This window comes from Salvelinus alpinus, chromosome 1 (genome assembly GCF_045679555.1).
Source record: "Salvelinus alpinus chromosome 1, SLU_Salpinus.1, whole genome shotgun sequence".
Lineage (NCBI taxonomy): Eukaryota > Metazoa > Chordata > Actinopteri > Salmoniformes > Salmonidae > Salvelinus > Salvelinus alpinus.
The window spans coordinates 68,982,160-69,005,932 of NC_092086.1; the positions used below are offsets into that span (position 1 = coordinate 68,982,160).

A 23,773-nucleotide genomic window follows, 5' to 3' on the forward strand; every position below is an offset into this window, starting at 1 on the left:
AGGTTCTTGGTCACCTCCTTGACCAAGGCCCTTCTCCCCTGATTGCTTAGTTTGGCCAGGCGGCCAGCTCTAGGAAGTCTTGGTGGTTCCAAGCTCTATGGACAGTTCCTTCGACCTCATGACTTGGTTTTTGCTCTGACATGCACTGTCAACTGTGGGATCTTATATAGACAGGTGTGTGCCTTTCCAAATCATGTCCAATCAATTGAATTTACCACAGGTGGACTCCAACCAATATAGAAAAATCTCAAGGATGATCAATGGAAACAGAATGCACCTGAGCTCAGTTTAAAGTCTCATAGCAAACTTTCTGGATACTTATGTAATAAGGTATAACAGTTTTTTTATTTTTTATAAATTAGCAAAAATTTCTAAACCTGTTTCGCTTTGTCATTATGGGATATTGTGTGTAGATTGATTCCATATGCACAAAAAGCTTATTTATATCAAATTGTATACACAAATGTGTTTACATCCCGGTTAGTAAGCAGTTCTCTTTTGCCAAGATAATCCATCCACATGACAGGTGTGGCATAACAAGATGCTGATTAAACAGCATGATAATTACACAGGTGCACCTTGTGCTGGGGACAATAACAGGCCACTCTAAAATGTGCAGTTTTGTCACACAACATAATGCCACAGATGTCTCAAGTTTTGAGGGAGCATACAATTGTCATGCTGACTGCAGGAATGTCCACCAGAGCTGTTGCTAGATACTTTTATGTTGTATTCTCTACCATAAGCCTCCTCCAATGTTGTTTTAGAGAATTTGGCAGTACGTCCAACCAGCCTCACAACCGCAGACCAAGTGCATGGCGTCGCCAGGGAGAGCGGTTTGCTGATGTAAACGTTGTGAACAGAGTGCTCCATGGTAGGGTTATGGTATGTGCAGGCATAAGCTACTGTACGGACAACAAACACTATTGCATTTTATCGATGGCAATTTGAATGCACAGAGATACCATGACAAGATCCTGAGGCCCATTGTCGTGCCATTCATCCGCCGCCATCACCTCAGGTTTCAGCATGATAATGCCTGGCCACGTGTTTCAAGGATCTGTACACAATTCCTGGAAGCTGAAAGTGTCCCAGTCCTTTTCTGGCCTGCATACTCACCAGACATATCCCCCATTGAGCGTGTTTGGGTTGCTCTGGATCGATGTGTACAATAGCGTGTTCCAGTTCCTGCCAATATCCAGGTATTTCGCACAGCCATTGAAGAGGAGTGGGACAACATTACACATGCCACAATCAACAGCTTGATCAACTCTATGTGAAGGAGATGTGTCGAGCTGCATTAGGCAAATGGTGGTCACACCACATACTGACTGGTTTTCATATACACGCAACTACCTTTTTTAAAGTTATCTGTGACCAAGAGGTGCATATTTGTATTCCCAGTCATGTGAAATCCATAGAGTAGGGCCTCGTGAATTTATTTCAATTGACTGATTTCCTTATGTGAACTCAGTAAAATCTTTGAAATTGTTGCATGTTGCATTGCAATTTTTGTTCAGTATATATAGCCAAGTTAACCTTACTCATTGTGTTTCTATTGGGTAAAATCGTCTGCCACATGGCATATATTGTTACTCCTTATTGTGTTTGACTTTTCTATTATTGCTCTATTTTCTTTCTCTCTGCATTGTTGGGGAGGGCCCATCAAAGTATTTCACTGTTAGTCCACACCTGTTGTGACAAATCCCATTTGTTTTGAATTGAACACTTCTCCTGTGCCTTATGTTGGTTTTGAGGTTACGTCATGTATTTAAGTTAAATGACAATCATTCTTATTTGAATTGAAATATGCACTTTTATGATCATATTTGTTTTCCGTAGAGCAGATTGTATTGAATTCTATGCATAAAGATCGTTGCAGGTTACTTAGATTATCAATTAGATCCTATTGAGGTGACTAATGCTCAAGTATTTTGTTTGGGTCCTTTGTAAAAGTGTATGAATAATTTGAGGGCAGAGGCTTTTTCTAGATTCATGTCATCTGTGTCTGATGACATAATGTGACAAAGTGATGATGTACTGTGACATCTAGAGGCCATATGCTGATATCATATTTGAATGTCAGGAAGGTAAAACAATGTGTGGTAAGTTCATATATTTTTTACATTGCGTTGAATTCATTTTCATGACTTCACTTCCAAGCACCACTTTGGTGAAGAATCAGTGACTATTATATTATATTGTATTTAATATGCAATATGCAGATTTCTCCTATTCAAGTATTATTCAAGCCAGGTGGTTTACTACTGTGTAAAATGTGATCCTCCAGATTTGTGAGATAAGGTCAATTAATATACACTTCCTTTAGGTTTTAGTGGGCATGTGTGGAAATTGTCTTGAGGTAGATAAGGTACAGAGGAGTTGTTGGAATTACACCCCTTTGTAATTCTATGTAAACGTAATATAAATATGACTTTACTGTACTGCACATCTAATCTTCATACAACCAGCAGACAAAATTAATGGTTAAGCTACAAAACTTATCTCAGCATTTGGACTTTAACCTCGCACAGGTTAAAAGATAAAGGAAGATCCTCTTGAATTTTAACTTGGGTGCCCGGCTGACATTTCATAACTGCGTAACTGCTGAGTTATGTATAAAGAGTCCCATAACCTCTCGAGCCTTATGAGTGGCTGCTGCTCCACATGTGTGCAATGTGCAAGCAACTGAAAAACCTTGTGAGCGGGAGTAGCCAAGTTCGTGATTATGATGAAATTACGTCTTTCTTGGGAACATGGGGACCCTTTCAGCGGACGATTTTCTTTGCATTGGCTGCCAGCATCCTCCCAAATGGGTTTGTTGGTATTTATATTGTGTTTGTAGGTGATACACCACCACACCAATGCTATATTCCTGAGGAGTATAACGTCAGTGAGACGTGGAAAAATGTGACAATCCCCATGGTTACAATGAATGGTGTGTCACAGCTTAGCTCTTGCTTAAGGCTCAAATTGGAGACCGTTAGAAACTACTCTAACCTTAACATCGTCCCAAATGTGGATATCAACGTGAGTGAAATTGAGCTGGAGAGTTGCTTGGATGGTTGGAAATACAGCAAAGAGGTCTACCAGTCAACAATTGTCACTGAGGTGAGTCAGGAATATTCACAATATACATTCTACTTTCATTGTAACATGTAAAATATCACACATTTTACAGTACAAAACAATTGTCTAAAATCATATGTACACACCTTGTAATCCAGGAAAATGGGTAAATATGGAATGATATCTATACAACAAGGAACTTTGTTTTTAAAGTTCAAGAATGAGTTTCCTTGAAGGGTGTCGAGATAAAGTCCACAAGCCCTCAATGGCATATGCAGTCAGCTTAACTTGACATTTTCACATTTCATGTCAACTTTTGAAGAGAGCTAAAATGACCTGTATCAAATATTAACCGTCTGCGGTCGGGGAAAACAGTCTTCTGTTGAAGAGCACAGTGTCAATGATTCTTTTGACAAATCATTATTTAGTGCACTGATTCCTTAGACGAATCGTGCTTGAAGTGGAGGCAGAGATTTTAAGGTTTTTAACCGGACAGTTTGTGGTGCTTCTGTGGTGACGAGGTGACAAATCTTCTGTTTCTACTAGTTCTGATTTTGACACTTTTGCTCCCAGAATTAAATGAAGTGGCTACCCTCATGCTGGGCTGGGAGCAACACAGACCTATAGATCCATAGTCGAGGATTCCTCCAAATATACAAAGGGTTCCATCTTCTACACTGATTAGTAGCTGATCTGTCTGTCACTAATGGTTTGTTTTGCAGTGGGACCTGGTATGTGACAATGAGTTCAAAGAGCCTCTGACATCCTCAATATACTTCCTTGGTGTTCTGGTGGGAACCTTTATCACAGGACAGCTGTCCGACAGGTGTGTATGACAGAGACAAGTTTGGAAAGAATGAAGAACATCATATCCATAAGGACTTCTGTGGTTCTTACATTGAGTTGTTGTCACGTTCCTGACCTGTTTTCTGTTGTTTTGTATGTGTGTGATGGTCAGGGCGTGAGTTTGGGTGGGCATTTCTATGTTTTCTGTTTCTATGTTGGTTTATGGGTTGCCTGGTATGGCTCTTAATTAGAGGCAGGTGTTTGGCGTTCCTCTAATTAAGAGTCATATTTAGGTAGGTGTTTTCACAGTGTTCGTTGTGGGTGGTTGTCTCCTGTGTTTGTGTTTGCTTTGCACCATACGGGACTGTGTCGTTCGTTCGTCTGTTTTTGTAGTAAGTACTTGTTCGTTCTGCGTGTGTATTGTAAGTTCGTCGTTCTAAGTCTGTCTACTTTCGTTTTGTTATTTTGTATTCTCTTTAAGTATAGTTTGTTTTGTTCTGGTTTAAATAAATTACGTCATGTCATTTCAACACGCTGCACCTTGGTTTAATTCCTGCCCCTCTTCGTATGAAGAGAGAGAGGAACGACGTTACAGAACCACCCACCAATCCAGAACCAAGCAGCGTGGCAACGGGCAGCAGCAACAGCAGCAGCAGTATAAGGAGGAATGGACATGGGAGGAGATTCTGGACGGTAAAGGACCCTGGGCACAGCCAGTGGAGTGTCGCCGCCCCAAAGCGGAGCTGGAGGCAGCGAAAGCGGAGAGGCGGCATTATGAGGCGCTTGCAAGGCAGAGTGGCTGGAAACCCGAGAGTAACACCCAAAAATTTCTTGGGGGGGGCTAAGAGGTAGTGGGCCAAGGGCAGGTAGGAGACCTGCGCCCACTTCTCAGGCTAACCGTGGAGAGCGGGAGTACGGGCAGACGCCGTGTTACGCAGTAGAGCGCACGGTGTCTCCTGTACGAGTGCATAGCCCAGTGCGGGTTATTCCACCTCCCCGCACTGGTAGGGCTAGATTGGGCATTGAGCCAGGTGTCATGAGGCCGGCTCAACGCGTCTGGTCTCCAGTGCGTCTCCTCGGGCCGGCATACATGGCACCTGCCTTTCGCATGGTTTCCCCGGTTCTCCTACATAGCCCGGTGCGGGTTATTCCACCTCCCCGCACTGGTCGGGCGACCGGGAGCATTCAACCAGGTAAGGTTGGGCAGGCTCCATGCTCAAGAGAGCCAGTAAGCCTACACGGTCCGGTATTTCCGGCACTACCTCCTCGCCCCAGCCCAGTACCACCAGTTCCAGCACCACGCACTAAGCCACCTGTGCGTCTCCAGAGCCCTGTTCCTCCTCCACGCACTCTCCCTATGGTGCGTGTCTCCAGCCCAGTGCCTCCAGTTCCGGCACCACGCACTAAGCCATCTGTGCGTCTCCAGAGCCCTGTACGCACTGTTCCTTCTCCCCGCACTCGCCCTGAGGTGCGTGCCCTCAGCCCGGTACCTCCAGTTCCGGTACCACGCACCAGGCCTATAGTGCGCGTCGAGAGGTCAGTGTGCCCTGTTCCTGCTCCCCGCACTAGCCTTGAAGTGCGTGCCGTCCTCCCGGTACCTCCAGTTCCGGCACCACGCACCAGGCCTACTGTGCGCCTCAGCAGGGCAGAGTCGGCCGTCTGCCCAACGCTTTCTGCACTGCCTGTCTGCCCAGCTCCGTCTGAGCCATCTGTCTGCCCAGCTCCGTCTGAGCCATCTGTCTGCCCAGCTCCGTATGAGCCATCTGTCTGCCCAGCGCCGTATGAGCCATCTGTCTGCCCAGCGCCGTCTGAGCCATCTGTCTGCCCAGCGCCGTCTGAGCCATCCGTCTGCCCAGCGCTTTCTGAGCCATCCGTCTGCCCAGCGCTTTCTGAGCCATCCGTCTGCCCAGCGCCTTCTGAGCCATCCTTCTGCCCAGCGCCTTCTGAGCCGCCCGTCTGTCCCGAGCCATTAGAGCCGCCCGTCAGTCAGGAGCTGCCAGAGCCGCCAGCCAGTCAGGGGCTGCCAGAGCCGCCAGCCAGTCAGGGGCTGCCAGAGCCGCCAGCCAGTCAGGAGCTGCCAGAGCCGCCAGCCAGTCAGGAGCTGCCAGAGCCGCCAGCCAGTCAGGAGCTGCCAGAGCCGCCAGCCAGTCAGGATCTGCCAGAGCCGCCAGCCAGTCAGGATCTGCCAGAGCCGCCAGCCAGTCAGGAGCTGCCCTACAGTCAGGAGCTGCCCTACAGTCATGAGCTGCCCTACAGTTATGAGCTGCCCTACAGTCATGAGCTGCCCTACAGTCATGAGCTGCCCTACAGTCATGAGCTGCCCTACAGTCATGAGCTGCCCTACAGTCATGAGCTGCCCTACAGTCATGAGCTGCCCTACAGTCATGAGCTGCCCTACAGTCATGAGCTGCCGGAGTCCCTCAGCCCGGACCTGCCGGTGTCCCTCAGCCCGGACCTGCCGGAGTCCCTCAGCCAGGACCTGCCGCCCCTTATCCCGGTGCTGCCCCTTATCCCGGTGCTGCCCCTTATCCCGGTGCTGCCCCTTATCCCGGTGCTGCCCCTTCATTTAGGTGGTGTTAGTTGGAGGGTGGTCATTGGGAGGGGGATACAGAAGCGGGGAGTGACTATGGTGGGGTGGGGACAGCGTCCGGAGCCTGAGCCACCACCGTGGTCAGATGCCCACCCAGACCCTCCCCTGGACTTTGTGCTGGTGCGCCCGGCGTTCGCACCTTGAGGGGGGGGTTCTGTCACGTTCCTGACCTGTTTTCTGTTGTTTTGTATGTGTGTGATGGTCAGGGCGTGAGTTTGGGTGGGCATTTCTATGTTTTCTGTTTCTATGTTGGTTTATGGGTTGCCTGGTATGGCTCTTAATTAGAGGCATGTGTTTGGCGTTCCTCTAATTAAGAGTCATATTTAGGTAGGTGTTTTCACAGTGTTCGTTGTGGGTGGTTGTCTCCTGTGTTTGTGTTTGTTTTGCACCATACGGGACTGTGTCGTTCGTTCGTCTGTTTTTGTAGTAAGTACTTGTTCGTTCTGCGTGTGTATTGTAAGTTCGTCGTTCTAAGTCTGTCTACTTTCGTTTTGTTATTTTGTATTCTCTTTAAGTATAGTTCGTTTTGTTCTGGTTTAAATAAATTACGTCATGTCATTTCAACACGCTGCACCTTGGTTTAATTCCTGCCCCTCCTCTTCGTATGAAGAGAGAGAGGAACGACGTTACAGTTGTGAAAATATAATTCTAATTGTAAGAGGCTTGCAGGAAGTCAAAACAAAATGCAGTGTCTTTGTCTGCTGCTACAGAATCCCACAGTGTTCACAGGATCTCATAAAATACAACAGTGAACAATTAGTGTGTCCTTGGTCATTATACAACCACTATCAACATATAGGAGAATAATACTTACTTAACAATCAGTGTCCATCAACCTGTACCTTGAGTGTCACAAACACTAGAAATCATGTGTATTTCAAACATTGAGAATATATTCATATGCTAAGCATTGTGTTAATCACTCTAAAGTGAATATGAACTTCAGTGATCTAAAACAACCCCATTAAAATCGTGCAACACAAAAGATGTTATGACTTAACAGTTCATAGATTACATTTGGATTGGAGCAGTTCACAATAAATACTTTTCTTAATGCCATATCGTCTTACTGCCATATCTTCACTGTGCATCTTTTAAATTCCATTAATAGGCTAAATCAGGGATAGGCATCTCCTGATTGGTGTCACACTTTTTCCCCATCCCCAGCTAACACATCTGATCAACTAATCAACTAATCAGGATCTTCAGTTTAGAATGTAATTCGTTTGTTCAGCTTTGCTAGGGATTGGGGAAGAGTTTGACACCACTCCGGCCCACGAGGACTGGAGTTGCCCATCCCTGGGCTAAATAATAATCCAATTAGAGTTGTTCATAACTTTTGACAGGTTCGGAAGAAGGCCAGTGCTCTTTTCCATGATGGTGTTACAGACTGTAGCTATATTCGCCCAGATATTCTCCCCAAACTGGGAGGCATTCAGCGCCATCTTCTTCTTTGTGGGCTTTGGTGGATTCTCCAACTATGTGGTAGCTTATGTGTTAGGTTTGTGACAAACTTTAATAAAAAAATTAACTTCCATTAATTCGTAACAGCTCAACTTCAGATTTATCCATTAAGAACACATGACATAATACACCTTTGACCTGTGTGCTGGTTGGTGTCTGCAGGATCCGAGATTCTGAGCCCTGGGACACGCGTAGTGTTTTGCTCCCTGGGCGTGTTCATGGGATCTGGTTTGGGCCAAATGTTCATGCCAGCGGTGGCCTACTTCATCCGTGATTGGAGGTGGCTTCTGGTACCCATGGCTGGTTCTGGACTGATGTACATCCCCCTCTGGTGGTGAGTTGATGAATTGAGGACCCTCAACACTGTCTAGTTGAGGACATGGTCTAACTGTACTACCTACTGTATGTTTGATTGGCACAGGTTAATCCCAGAGTCTCCCAGATGGCTGCTCTCTCAGGGAAGAGTTGAGGAGGCTGAGGCCATACTGAGAGACGCTGCCAGGAGGAACGGAGTTGAAGCACCAGAGGTCATCTTCACTCCCATTGAGGTAAGCAGTTACCTTTAGTGAATAGGTCTAGATTTGAGGGTAACAGAATAGGTCACACTTACACTATAGCTACAAAGAAAAAAATGGATACAGCGACAATTACACCTATGTGACAAGTGAACTTGGACGACACCTCAAAAATACAGAAAAATTTAGGTTGGAAGGGGGAAAATCCTAAAGTGGAAGGAGAATGTGCATTGCAAACTTGGAAGTTTTTAAACTTACAGTATTTCTGCCCTACAATAGATTGAGGATGCCTGCAAAAATATGGACAAGAAATATAATTTCTTGGACATCCTACAGAACTGTAACATGGTCTCAGTTATACTAATTTGTTCTCTTTTGTGGTAAGTTGTGCTCTCCATTGCATTATAGTTGTATTCCAAGATATGCTTAAAATACCAGAGTCTTATCACTCATTAAAGATAGACTCTCCTTTATGATGTTGCCACGAGCAGCACCGCACATTTTGAGATGATCATGATGCAAGGCTCTCACAGTCACACAGAGTATGTAAAAAGGGCTTTATAAATACATTTGATTGATTGATTGATTATCTATGCATGTGCACTAGTGTCTTTTTAGTCAGCATGCTAGGCTAGCTTATGCTTTAGCAGCCCGTTGGATTCCATGACCTAACATGATATAGTAGCTGCGGGAAGTGTTGTGGAATCCAATGGGCTGCTTCAAAATCAAATCAAATTCAAACTTTATTTGTCACATGCGCTGAATACAACAAGTGTAGACTTTACCGTGAAATACTTACTTACAAGCCCTTAACCAACAGTGCAGTTCAAGAAGCTAGCATGAGCTAGCCTTGCCAATTCATAGACAGTAATGCTAGTGCGTTAGAGTGTTTTCACATACATATGTGACTGACCGGCTCGATTAGGTCTTATGTAGCAAAATTTGAAATTGTGTTTTTTACTTTGGATAAAAATAGAGACTCAGAGATATAAAATGGCATGTCATACAGTACATTACAGTTGATGAACAATGGTTAAGTAATTCTACTTTGAAAGCTGATCAACTTGTAACCCCACTTTTGAGAAAATGGCCCTTGAATGTTTTGGTACACCTACTTGAGAGCTCTTCTTTGTCTACACCCATTCAGCATCGTTCACTTAAGCCTTAGCCCCCCCCCCCCCCCCCCCCATCTCTTTAAAGATTCCCATGTAAGGCCATGTACTAAACAACAAAAGATTTCAAGACTAAAGGCTTGTTTATACTACATCTATCAACAGTTGTCGCCGTGACATCATGAACATTCTGTTGTCGTCCGACATCAAACTTGTCATTGTCGTTATGAAAAAGTATGAACACAAAAACTACAGACTGCATGACATCAGCAGCCTGGTGGTCTAAAATAGCATAACTGGTGTATTTTAACACCAATAAACCCACCTGTTTAAAAAACAATTCAGTATATGTCAAACCAGGCAACTAAAACCAACTTTCAAAATGTTTTGGTTCTTTCTAGCTTGTTAGCTAGCTAGAAATAATGTTCAGTCCAGTTCAAATAATGACCACGTCATATACAGTAGCCCCCAATGTCTTCACTTTAACTAATTTGTATTCTTTGTTGCAAGAAAATAAATTCACAACAAGATCATTATTTACAAGTTAATGGCAAGCTAATTACAGAAAATAGCTTGCTGTGGTGAGTGTGATGAAATTAAACAGGGCATTCTACCGGAGAACTTTATGATTTGGACACTGTCTCTTTGGCCTAACGTTATATCGTAATTTGACTTTGATAGAGGTCATGTTGTTTTTCACATTACTGTCTCTGGTAAACACATAGTATGTCAAATAAAACAAAAGTTTATTTGTCACATACAGAGTTGTAAACAGTACAGTGAAATGGTTACTTGGTGGAGTCTTTTGTTTAGACATCTAACTAGCTATCTAAACAATTAACCATAATCCCTCTCTGTCACGGATGTCATGGTTGCCCTTAGTTTGAAGATGTAATCCGGAGAAAGGTGTTTTATACAACAGTAGCCTTCTGTGTGTTCTCTTTTCGACTCCCTCTGCATATTTGAAAACAAACGCCAGAATGTTCTCAATTTCTTTCGCTATCATACTCTAATTCCACTGGGCATTCCACTGATTTCAAAACTCGGTCCTCCAGAAAGTGGAGAGGAACACTTTTGCAGTTGTACTATGTGAAATCTTTTTTTTAAAGCTGCGTTAGAAAGGATTACCTACACATACTGACCAGCTCATGTTATACACAGATGCGAGCTACATGGCAGACCAATCCGAACTCATCGCTCAGCATGTCCAGCCTCATCCATTAATTATCTCAGCCAATCATGGCTAGCGGGAAGGTTCCTGCCTTTTCCGTGGCTAAACCAACTCGGCTCTTAATTTAACAATTGAATTCGTATTTACAGATGGCATACAAGTTTGTTTTTTAAGGCACGTGAAAGTTCACATGTTCCAGACGGCATTTCTACCCCCCCCCCCCAAAAAATATATAAGTTGTATGTTCAAATGCCTCTCCTGTGAAGTATTGAAGTGCAACATATGACTAGTTTCCTGAAACAGGTCACATACTGTATCTGAAGTGTGAGGGAAATGCCCCGATGCTCCGACACTGCCCCAACGCTCTGTCTAAATGTTAATATGCCTTGGTTGCAATACGGTTTTAGAAACATCTGGAACTTACCTTCCAAATTGTCTAGAATTAAAAAAAAAAAAAGGTTAAATTACCTCACACCTTTATAACACAATTCCTTCGTGGCCTTATTTCCATGTTTCAGTGTGTTTATGGAAGAGAGAGGCGACCACCTGTTCCAATTAGCTATGTAACGTCTCTGAACACCTGTGTGTCACGGAAGAAGGATGCCAGAAAAGTGTTTTAACGGAAAATATTGTAACTGAAAAATACTGTCGGCTGCAACTGTGTTAAAACAGTGTACAGTTTTAACACAAGTGTATATTTTGCATTTGTAAGAGGATTTTGGTCGAGTTTATTCCGCTTTTCTTTGTGTCATCTTCAGAAAATTGCATGTAGCTTTTCTCCATACCTTCGTGGTAGTTTGTACTGGCATGTCAGATTGGCCTTGTGGGTGTGACCAAATCCAAGGACTGGATTCCGATTGGCTAGTTGTAGGTTGGTTATTCAGACATTTATTTCACAGCAATTTGTGACTTGTTGGTCTCTCATCATTTTATTAATATCAGACTATTATCAATCATCACACTGTTATTAATATCAGACCCATTACTTGACCTGGGTTACATGTACTACAACCAGTATTTGCAATCTTAGAGAGCTATAAATAATGTATGATGACTACTGATTGCAGTATTTATGTTATTTTCCTATTGTCCCTTTAGGATGGTCATCACCATGGCCTACTATGCACTGCTATTCAATACCACTAACCTGCATGGGAATTCCTATATCAACTTCTTCCTGTCTGCAGTTGTAGAAGTGCCAGCCTATATACTCGCTATGTTACTGCTGAAATTTTGCTATCGAAGATTCTGCCAGTCATCCACTCTGTTTTTTGGCGGTTCTGTTATTCTCTTCATCCAGATGATCCCAGCAGGTAATGTTAAAATGTCATTTCTAGTCTAGGGGATCCACTATTTTATGTTCAGTTCATTATGAACAAAGCAATGTAAAACCCATAAGCGTTTCCTACTGCACATAATCAAATACTGTTTCATTTGTGTGAAAACATGAGCTCTTGATGTCCATTTGATATGCGTGTGTGAAGGTCAAGAATGTCTTGTCAGAGCTCCGATACAAGATATTAACCCCTGATTGACGTCGCCACTCAGATCTCCCAGGAGTGGCCCTCTTCCTGGAGATGGTGGGGAAGTTTGGCATCACCACAGCGTTCTGTGTGGTGTACGCCGTCACGTCGGAGCTCTTCCCCACTGTGGTGAGGAACATGGCCATGGGGACGTGCTCCATGGCAGCACGCATCGGCAATATCATCTCCCCCTTCATCATCTACCTCGGTAAGACCAATCAATCAGTTAATCAAACAGTTAATGAATCAATCAATGTCAACATTGGACTGTTAATAAAGTGTATCTATATAATCTTGCCCTCTTTTACCAGGTAATCATTACAAGTACCTGCCATATATTTTGATTGGGAGTCTGGCTGTGTTATCCAGCCTACTTTGTTTCGTTCTACCAGAGAGTTTTGGAAAGGTTCTCCCTGAGACAATACCACAGATGCAGAAGCTTAGAGGGTAATTCATGTATTTCATAGGTGTTATAATAGTTAATAGCATGTGGTAACGTTTCATAGCTTGTTCTTATGATGGCATAATGATAATAGCCACAATAATGAAAACAACAATGTTTATTAGTATCATAATTACAGCAATTATCATTAGGAATAGTATTAGAATTATAATAGCAGTAGTACTAGTAGTACATTGCAAGTATATGTTGTATAATGTGCTACACTTATACGTCTCTCATTTTGCAATAGGTTCGGAAGTAAGAAGAAAACTGCAAATACAAGTAACAATCCCGTTGTAGAAAAAGAACAAAGATTTTAACTGACTCACGTTGTTACTTCCCACAAGACACTGTACATGAATAAAGGTTTTTAATGAACATGTTTTAATTTATATTTGTATCTCATATGTCATTGTTCATATACACTGAGTGTACAAAACACCCCCTTTTGCCCTCAGAGCAGCCTCAATTCGTCAGAGCATGGACTTCACAAGGTGTCGAAAACGTTCCACAGGGATGCTGGCCCATGTTGACTCCATTGCTTCCCACTGTTGTGGTTGGCTGGATGTCCTTTGGGTGGTGGACCATTCTTGACACACACAGGCAACTGTTGAGCTTGAAAAACCCAGCAGTGTTGGAGTTCTTGACACACTCAAATCGGTGTGGCTGGCAACAACTACCACCATACCCCATTCAAAGGCACATCTTTCAAAGCCACATCTTTCAAAGGCACATCTTTTGTCTTGCCCATTCACCCTCTGAATGGGCACTGTACATGGCGCCGGAGCAGAAGGCAGACATTTTACGCACCCCCAACTGATTGTGTTTTTTTGTTTGTTTATCTGCATTGTTTGTAACTTATTTCTTTACTATTTTTGTACATAATGTTGCTGCTGCCGCCTCTTATGACCTAAAATAACTAGAAATCAGGACTGCGATTACTCACCACGGACTAGTAGAATCATTTTTCTTCTATCACGACTCTGACAAGCCCGAGGCGGAGGATATACGGCTCCCTCGGGAACAGGCCCCGACCCCAGTGATCTGTGTGAAGAGGAGGCGGAGAAAGAGAGGCCGGAAGGTGAGCTGCCTTCTGAGGAGTCGGAGGCAATTGAATAAACCCCCACTCCCCTCAATTCTGCTAGCAAATATGCAATCTTTGGACAATAAAATTGACAAGTTATTGGGAAGATTAAACTACCAACGGGACATTAAAAACTGTAACATCTTACGATGTACCGGCAGGATAGAACAGCGGCGTCTGGTAAGACAAGGGGCGGCGGTCTATGTATTTTTGTAAACAACAGCTGGTGCACGATATCTCAGGAAGTCTCGACCTACTGCTCGTCTGGGGTAGAGTTTCTCATGATAAGCTGCAGACCACATTACCTACCGAGAGGGTTTTCATCTATATTCTTTGTAGCTATTTACATACCACCACATTCAGAGGCTGGCACTAAGATAGCATTGAATGAGAAACTTAAATCAGTTTTACCAAATTTCTATCAGCATGTTCAATGTGCAACCAGAGGGAAAATAACCCTGGACCACCTATTAGAATTTTGACTGTTTAATACTAGAGAATTACCTGCATGCACAAAGGCCTACCAGTGCATTGTATACAAGCATGCCATTTCTAACTAACTTTAGGCGTTGTGACAAAACTCTTCACAATCATGCAAATACCTCACACATTGCTTCACATTAACAGTACTGTCATAGTAAAAACCATATGACACCTGGTTAAAAGATGAGTTTATACTTTTATTGTTATAAACTGTGAGAGTAACGAGAGTAACCGAGTCCTCGCATGAACCCGTCTTAGGACAATCAATGTTTTTGCAGTATACTCTTGGCGACATCTTGTGGTCTTCTATCAAACTTTTGAAGTGTGAAGTGATGCATTTTTTTTGTGCCAATAAAGCTCGTGTTGTGGTATCAATCACTTGTCACAAGGAAAGAAAGAGAGGCAGTGATGTAATCAATTCTTCAATGGGCCAGCCAAATAGAATATTTGGAAATGTATAAAATGGCATCTGACACATTTCACTTAACCCCTACCAGTGACAATTTGCCTAGGGCTCCAATATACACAAACTCTGACACCAAAGAGACATTAAAGAACAGAAATACAAATGTTCTTTAAAGATATTCACATTTATCTGCAAATTGTACACACACAGGCACGGACACACGTACGCAAGCACACACACACACACACACACACACACAAAACACACACACACATCTATACATTCTAAAACTGAGGTCCATCAAAATTGATCAGTTATAAACAACCGGAATGAATCTATGCTGCTTACGTGGTACAGCAATTTAAGGAATGGGTGGACGAGTTTCAAAAAGAGCATAGAAGCCTACGTAAGACAAGGGCATTTCATTTTTCTTTACAGTCCCTCACTTCCACTTTCTCACATAGCACGTCGGTAACAGATTATATGAAACTATGGAGCAAGTCAATAAATGCTTTATTACCAATACACACATTTGAGTGTATTTAGTATTACATTCTTACATGAACAACAGAAATACACAACCATGTTTTGACCAATCTTCTGTGAAAACATTGCTTTGGCAATCCCTAAGGCCTAAGTAATAGTTGTATCATATCCTTGGACATCTACATGCAAACTCACCTTCGATGCAGTGAGAAGATCCTATTCCATAGTAAAACGCATTTCAGTGAATACATCCATAAATATACAGAAAATATCCTTAACATAAATAGAGATTGAGGGACCCAAGGATAGCAGGCTTGCGCTGTGTTTTCATGGCAGTCAGTTTTACTTTCACTTTTTGTTGTGATCAGTTGGGGGGAGGGCTCTGGCATGGAATTACGTAGAATTCTAATGGCTTCATCAATAAGTGCATCGATGACGTCATCCCCACAGTGACCATACGTACATACCCCAACCAGAAGCCATGGATTACAGGCAGCATCCGCACTGAGCTAAAGGCTAGAGTTGTCACTTTCAAGGAGCGGGACTCTAACCCAGGAGCTTATAAGAAATCCCGCTATGCCCTCCGACGAACCATCAAAAAGGCAAAGCATCAATACAGGACTAAGATCGAATCATACTACACCGGCTCTGACGCTCGTCGGATGTGGCAGGGCTTGCAAACCATTACAGACTACAAAGGGAAGCACAGCCGAGCGCTAACCAGTGACACGAGCCTACCGGACGAGCTAAACTACTTCTATGCTCGCTTCGAGGCAAATAACACTGAAACAGGCATGAGAGCACCAGCTGTACCGGAAGACAGTGTGATCACGCTCTCCGCAGCCAATGTGAGTAAGACCTTTAGACAGGTCAACATTCACAAGGCCGCAGGGCCAGATGGATTACCCGGACGTGTACTGAGAGCATGCGCTGACCAACTAGCAGCTGACATTTTCAACCTCTCCCTGTCCGAGTCTGTAATACCAACATGTTTTAAGCAGACCACCATAGTGCCTGTGCCCAAGAACACTAAGGTAACCCGCCTAAATGACTACCGACCTGTAGCACTCACGTCTGTAGCCATGAAGTACTTTGAAAGGCTGGTCATGGCTCACATCTACACCATCATCCCAGAAACCCTAGACCCACTCCAATTTGCATGTCGCCCCAACAGATCCACAGATGCACTCCACACTGCCCTTTCCCACCTGGACAAAAGGAACACCCATGTGAGAATGCTATTCGTTGACTACATCTCAGCGTTTAACACCATAGTGCCCTCAAAGCTCATCGATAAACTAAGGACCCTGAGACTAAACACATTCCTCTGCAACTGGATCCTGGACTTCCTGACGGACCGCCCCCCAGGTGGTAAGGGTAGGTAATAACACATCCGCCACGCTGATCCTCAACACAGGGTCCCCTCAGGGTTGCGTGCTCAGCCCCCTCCTGTACTCCCTGTTCACTCATGACTGCACGGCCAAGCACGACTCCAACACCCTCATTAAATTTGCCGATGACACAACAGTGGTAGTCCTGATCACCGACAACAGTGAGACAGCCTATAGGGAGGAGGTCAGAGACCTGGCCGTGTGGTGCCAGGACAACAACCTCTCCCTCAACGTGATCAAGACAAAGAAGATGATTGTGGACTACAGGAAAAAGAGGACCGAGCACGCCCCCATTGTCATCGATGGGGCTGCAGTGGAGCAGGTTGAGAGCTTCAAGTTTCTTGGCATCCACATAACCAACAAACTAACATGGTCCAAGCGCACCATGACAGTCGTGAAGCGGGCACGACAAAACCTATTCCCCATCAGGAGACTGAAAAGATTTGGCATGGGTACTCAGATCCTCAAAAGGTTCTACAGCTGCACCATCGAGAGCATCCTGACTGGTTGCATCACTGCCTGGTATGGCAACTGCTCGGCCTCCGACCGCAAGGCACTACAGAGGGTAGTGCGAATGGCTCAGTACATCACTGGGGCCAAGCGTCCTGCCATCTAGGACCTCTATACCAGGCGGTGTCAGAGGAAGGCCCTAAAAATTGTCAAAGACTCCAGCCATCCTAGTCATAGACTGTTCTCTCTGCTACTGCACGGTAAGCGGTACTGGAGCGCCAAGTCTAGGTCCAAGAGGCTTCTAAACAGCTTCTACCCCCACGCCATAAGACGGCTGAACATCTAATCAAATGGCTATCCAGATAATTCGCATTGCACTCCCCCTTCCCTCTCCACACCACTGCCACTCTCTGTTGTCATCTATGCATATTCACTTTAATTAACTCTACCTACATGTACATACTACCTCAACTAACCGGGGCCCCAGCACATTGACTCTGTACCGGGCACTGCCCTGTATATACTGTTATTTTTTACTGCTGCTCTTTAATTACTTGTTACTTTTATCTCTTATTCTTATCCATATTTTTTTTAACTGCACTGTCAGTTAGCGGCTCATAAGTAAGCATTTCACTGTAAGGTCTACACCTGTTGTATTAGGCGCATGTGACTAATAACATTTTATTTGAATGTCACACATTCACAATCCAAGTCTCAGTTGTCTCAAGTCTTAAAAATCATTCTTTAACCTGTCTCCTCCCCTTCATCTACACTGATTGAAGTGGATTTAACAGGTGACATCAATAAAGGAACTTAGCTTTCACCTGGATTCACCTGGTCAGTCTATGTCATGGAAAGAGCAGGTGTTCCTAATGTTTTGTACACTCCGTGCATATACAGTGCCTTTGGAAAGTATTCAGACCCCTTGACTTTTTCAACATTTTGTTACATTACAGCCTAATTCTAAAACGGATTAAATAAATACATCTCCTCAGCAATCCACACACAATACCCCATAGTGACAAAGTGAAAATAGGTTTTATAAACTTTTGCAAATGCATTAAAAATTAAAAACAGAAATACCTTATTTACATAAGTATTCAGACCCTTTGCTATGAGACTTCCATTGATCATTTATTTATTTTTATTTAACCTTTACTTAACTTGGCAAGTCAGTTAAGAACACATTTTTTATTTACAATGACGGCCTACAGGGGAACAGTGGATTAACTGCCTTGTTCAGGGGCAGAACAACAGATTTTTACCTTGTCACCTTTCGGTTACTGGTCCAACGCTCTAACCACTAGGCTACCTGCCGCCCCTAGGCTAAATGCTGTCCCATCATCCTTGAGATGTTCCCACAACTTGATTGGAGTCCGTCTGTGGCAAATTCAATTGATTGGACATGATTTGAAAAGTCACACACCTGTCTATATAAGTTCCCACAGTTGACGGTGAATGTCAGAGCAAAAACCAAGCCATGAGGTCGAAGGAATGGTCCAAGACGGGATTGTGGTTCGAGGCACAGATCTGGGGAAGGGTACCAAAAAATGTCTGAATCATTGAAGGTCCCCAAGAACACAGTGGCCTCCATCATTCTTAAATGGAAGAAGTTTGGAACGACCAAGACCCTTCCCAGAGCTGGCCGCCTGGCCAAACTGAGCAATCGGGGGAGAAGGGCCTTGGTCAGGGAGTTGACCAAGAACCCGATGGTCACTCTGACAGAGCTTTAGAGTTCCTCTGTGGAGATGGGACCTTCCAGAAGGACAAGCATCTCTGCAGCACTCCACCAATCAGGCCTTTATGTTAGAGTGGCCAGACGAAAACCACTCCTCAGTAAAAGACACATGACAGTCCGCTTGGAGTTTGCCAAAAGGCACCTAAAGGCTCTCAGACCAATAGAAACAAGATTGTCTCGTCTGATGAAACCAAGATTGAACTCTTTGGCCTGAATGCCAAGTGTCACATCTGGAGGAAACCTGGCACCATACCTATGGTGAAGCATGGTGGTGGCAGCATCATGCTGCGGGGATGTTTTTCAGCAGCAGGGACTAGGAGACTAGTCAGGATCGAGGCAAAGATGAAAGGAGTACAGAGAGATCCTTGATGAAAACCTGCTCCAGAGCGCTCAGGACCTCAGACTGGGGTAAAGGTTCACCTTCCAACACGACAACGACCCTAAGCACACAGCCAAGACAACGCAGGAGTGGCTCCGGGACAAGTCTCTGAATGTCCTTGAGTGGCCCAGCCAGAGCCGGGACTTGAACCAGATTGAACATCTCTAGAGAGACCTGAAAACAGCTGTGCAGTGACGCTCATAATCTAACCTGACTGAATTTGAGAGGATCTGTAGAGAAGACTGGGAGAAACTCACCAAATATACGTGTGCCAAGCTTGGAGTGTCACAACCAAAAAAACTACCTATGTAAATGTGATGTTTCAGTTTTTTTTATACATTTGCTACAATTTCTAAAAACCTGTTTTTGCTTTTTCATCATGGGGCATTGTGATGGAGGGGAAAAAACGATTTAATCAATTTTAAAATAAGGCTGTAACCTTACAAAATATGGAAAAAGTCAAGGGGTCCGACTACTTTCTGAAGGCACTGAATTTGCAATATCATCACTAATATCCTTACATCTACATTTCCTGAGCGGATCAAATATACAGCTGGTTATATAGAAGCAGAGTTTCCATGCCAGAGCCCTCCCCCCCAACGGATACAAACAAAAAGTGAAAGTAAAACTGACTGCCATGAAAACACAGCGAAAGCCTGCTATCCTTGGGTCCCTCAATCTTTATTTATGTTAAGGATATTTTCTGTATATTTATGGATGTATTCACTGAAATGCGTTTTACTATGGAATATGATCTTCTCACTGCATTGAAGGTGAGTTTGCATGTAGATGTCCAAGGATATGATACAACTATTACTTAGGCCTTAGGGATTGCCAAAGCAATGTTTTCACAGAAGATTGGTCAAAACATGGTTGTGTATTTCTGTTGTTCATGTAAGAATGTAATACTAAATACACTCAAATGTGTGTATTGGTAATAAAGCATTTATTGACTTGCTCCATAGTTTCATATAATCTGTTACCGACATGCTATGTGAGAAAGTGGAAGTGAGGGACTGTAAAGAAAAATGAAATGCCCTTGTCTTACGTAGGCTTCTATGCTCTTTTTGAAACTCGTCCACCCATACCTTGAATTGCTGTACCACGTAAGCAGCATAGATTCATTCCGGCTGTTTATAACTGATCAATTTTGATGGACCTCAGTTTTAGAATGTATAGATGTGTGTGTGTTTTGTGTGTGTGTGGGGGGGGGGGGGGGGGGGGGGGGGGTTGTGCTTGCGTACGTGTGTCCGTGCCTGTGTGTGTACAATTTGCAGATAAATGTGAATATCTTTAAAGAACATTTGTATTTCTGTTCTTTAATGTCTCTTTGGTGTCAGAGTTTGTGTATATTGGAGCCCTAGGCAAATTGTCACTGGTAGGGTTTAAGTGAAATGTGTCAGATGCCATTTTATACATTTCCAAATATTCTATTTGGCTGGCCCATTGAAGAATTGATTACATCACTGCTTCTCTTTCTTTCCTTGTGACAAGTGATTGATACCACAACACGAGCTTTATTGGCACAAAAAAAATGCATCACTTCACACTTCAAAAGTTTGATAGAAGACCACAAGATGTCGCCAAGAGTATACTGCAAAAACATTGATTGTCCTAAAACATGTTCATGCGAGGACTCGGTTACTCTCGTTACTCTCACAGTTTATAACAATAAAAGTATAAACTCATCTTTTAACCATGTGTCATATGGTTTTTACTATGACAGTACTGTTAATGTGAAGCAATGTGTGAGGTATTTTCATGATTGTGAAGAGTTTTGTCACAAAGCCTAAAGTTAGTTAGAAATGGCATGCTTGTCTACAATGCACTGGTAGGCCTTTGTGCATGCAGGTAATTCTCTAGTATTAAACATGCAGAATTCTAAATAAAGGCCTACTGAATGTATCAAAGTCAGGATGATGATCTCTCAGGCTATTTTCATGACAGAGCCAGAACAGATGTGTTTTTTTATAGTGTTTTGGATGTGGAATGCTGCCAAGCAATATTTTTTCTCTCTCAATTGTAAGACAGTGATAGTGATCAAGGAAATTGTGAACTAGGTCAGAAAACGCAATGCACCCAGACTTTTATGCAGTGGTGGAAAAAGTACTAAATTGTCATACTTGAGTAAAAGTGAAGATAACTTAATAGAAAATGACTCAAATAAAAGTGAAAGTCTCCCAGTAAAATACGACTTGAGTAAAAGTCTAAAAGTATTGTGTTTTAAATATACTTAACAATCAAAAGTAAATGTAGTTGCTAAAATATACTTAATTATCAAAAGTTAAAGTATGAATGATTTCAAATTCCTTATATTAAGGAAACCACGCGGCACAATTGAATAGTTAAAAAAAAAATTGCGGATAGCCAGGGTCACACTCATCATTTACAAACAAAGCATTTGTGTTTAGTGAGTCCACCAGATCAGAGGCAGTAGGGATGACCAGGTATGTTCTCTTGATAAGTGTGTGAATTGGTCAATTTTCTGTCCTGCTAAGCATTCAAAATTTAACGAGAACTTTTGGGTGTCAGGGAAAATATGTTGACTAAAAAGTACATCATTTTCTTTAGGAATTCTAGTGAAGTAAAAGTAAAAGTAGTCAAAAATCTAAATTGTAAAAAGTCAAGTACAAATACCCCAAAAAACTACTTAAGTAGTACTTTAAAGTATTTTTACTGAACTACTTTACACCACTGCTTATGAGCCAGAATTCCAAATAATGTGAGGCCTAGTACTGGAGTAATCCTGATGTGTAGCAGTCTACAAGTATTCACCTCAAACAATTAACCTACAGAAAACAAACTACAGTGCTTAAATGCCCATTGAGATTCACATTAAGGATCAAATCATTCAATAAAATCTGGTTTAATGCTGCTGATGCAGAGATAATGGCATTTCTCTGGTACTTGTGTCAAGTCAGCCACCGGTATGTAGCCTAGTTCTTATGTAACCTGGTATTTGTCAATGTTGTGTATTGTGTAAATCGTAGTAATTGCAGTAATTATCTGACTTAGGTTTATTATATCAATTGTTGTGGTTGGTTCTAACGATGAACTTAGCCTTAAGATATTTTGGCAAGCCAGAGCCTGGACAATTTAAATATGTGTGCACAGGTAATGGATGTGGATCCATGACAGGACTCATAGTTTCCTGTAAATGCTTTTCTCCTTTCTCAGTGGGGACACTCCTCTTCTCAGTAGTGACACTCCCTGGCCAGAGGCCCACACTGCAGCCCTAGGAAAAGTCACGTGATTTCCAAGAAATCGGACCTGCAGCTCAGAGCCACAGCCTGCTACAGACAACAACAATTGCAGATGTTTGAGCCTGTCCACTGAGATTGTTTTGTAGCAGCATCCTGTATGACGATTGTATTTTATTACTCTCAGTCCAACCTTCGATTTATCAAGTTAGAGGGAGAGTGAAGCAAAGTTCAAGGTTGTAATTTGGATACCTTTTATAATATCTTGCTTATACAAAAATAGTTTATTTATGGTTTTGTCTTTCACTGCTCCTACTGTAACTCGTCATTCTGGTTTCTGCACGTGATTCTGATGTTTCAAAACTTAAGCATGTTTTGACCAAAGACTAGGTAAATGTAGGAATTTCTGGGTTGAAATTGCCCTCTGCAGAGCTAGAGTTATTTTGGTTGTTTAGCAAAGTTTATATGCATCATTGGCTAAATTACCACAAGGATGGGGGAAATTCCCCCTTTGGGCAGCAAAACAGTACAACTCCTCCTCTTTCTCAATTTTCAAACAGAAATGGGGTTTGTCTTTGGTGGTTTATCAATGTGTCATTCTGGTCATTCATGCCATGACCATGGTAGTTAGTTCGTTAACTAATGCCGCAATCACGTGCTAGTCGGAACTGGTTAACTCCAAAATTTCCGACATGCTAACTGGTTGTAGTTATGCATGTGCCGTGTTCAACCAGTTAGCAAGTCGGAAATTTCTGAGTTCCCTAGTTCCGACTAGCACATGAACGCGGTTTAAGCTAGCCACTTGTAGCTAGCCTGTAACTCCTCCTGTAGGTTTTTGGATTTGTTTTTGAGGGAAAAAGCTATAAAGATTGGTAAAAAAATTGCACTTCTGTAGCCAATTATCTTATTCATCCATTTTTTTTATTCTTAAAAGGCTCTTGAAGCACATGTGCGTCAATCTAAGTAACATTATTTTTAAAAAGATAGCAAGTTTTTTTGCATAGGCTGCGTCTCAATCCATCGCATCCGCCTATGTCGCCCTTCCGCCTCTGCGGTGGAAGATGGCCGAGCGACAGAGGTGTGTGTCAGACCATGAGACATCTTAAAAATGGGTCTTCTCACAAAAACGTCCACAGCGTTCGAACGGCCTAAAAACTATTATGACCACTCTATGGAAAGGGGAGACTCTCACAAACACGATAGTGTTCTCTGTTTTGCGCTAGGCCCCCACACAAGACTCGTCTGAAGTCGGTAACGCTGATGTGCCAGCTTCTGTCTGTAGCTTTTTAACCAGTTCAGCTACACACTAATATGAACTCACTATGGAAAGTGGAGACTGTTACGAACACAATGGTGTTCTCCGTTTTCTCTACAACCCCCACAAATGACACGGGACTCGTCTGAAGGTGACCCATACAAACAAATGGAAGTATTGAGATACAGTGCATTCGGAAAGTATTCAGACCCCTTGACTTTTTCCACGT

At 43.0% G+C, this 23,773-nt stretch overlaps 2 protein-coding genes and 1 long non-coding RNA gene across 4 annotated transcripts in view; 2 read left to right on the plus strand and 1 right to left on the minus strand.

Annotated features, from left to right (window-relative positions):
- Positions 1-2,635: 2,635 nt before the first annotated feature.
- LOC139584094 (solute carrier family 22 member 4-like) lies at positions 2,636-13,063 on the plus strand. Its single transcript, XM_071415606.1, has 10 exons — positions 2,636-3,111; positions 3,792-3,895; positions 7,792-7,946; positions 8,072-8,243; positions 8,331-8,457; positions 8,704-8,804; positions 11,806-12,020; positions 12,256-12,438; positions 12,542-12,677; positions 12,923-13,063. Exons 1-10 carry the CDS (start codon positions 2,668-2,670, stop codon positions 12,990-12,992), a joined length of 1,707 nt encoding a protein of 568 aa, XP_071271707.1. The 5' UTR covers positions 2,636-2,667; the 3' UTR covers positions 12,993-13,063.
- Positions 11,618-15,468, minus strand: LOC139584116 (uncharacterized). The gene is made up of 3 exons (XR_011676696.1): positions 15,327-15,468; positions 13,619-13,716; positions 11,618-12,430 (listed from the first exon to the last, which is right to left on the minus strand). It is a non-coding gene; the product is annotated as an uncharacterized lncRNA (long non-coding RNA).
- A 4,241-nt stretch (positions 15,469-19,709) lies between these two features.
- LOC139584062 (long-chain-fatty-acid--CoA ligase 6-like) overlaps positions 19,710-23,773 on the plus strand; it is a 78,174-nt gene continuing 74,110 nt past the window's right edge. For both annotated transcript variants that reach the window (XM_071415591.1, XM_071415598.1), the window contains exon 1: positions 19,710-19,862. The gene's annotated coding sequence lies outside the window, so the exon portion shown is untranslated. The remainder of the gene's footprint in view (positions 19,863-23,773) is intronic.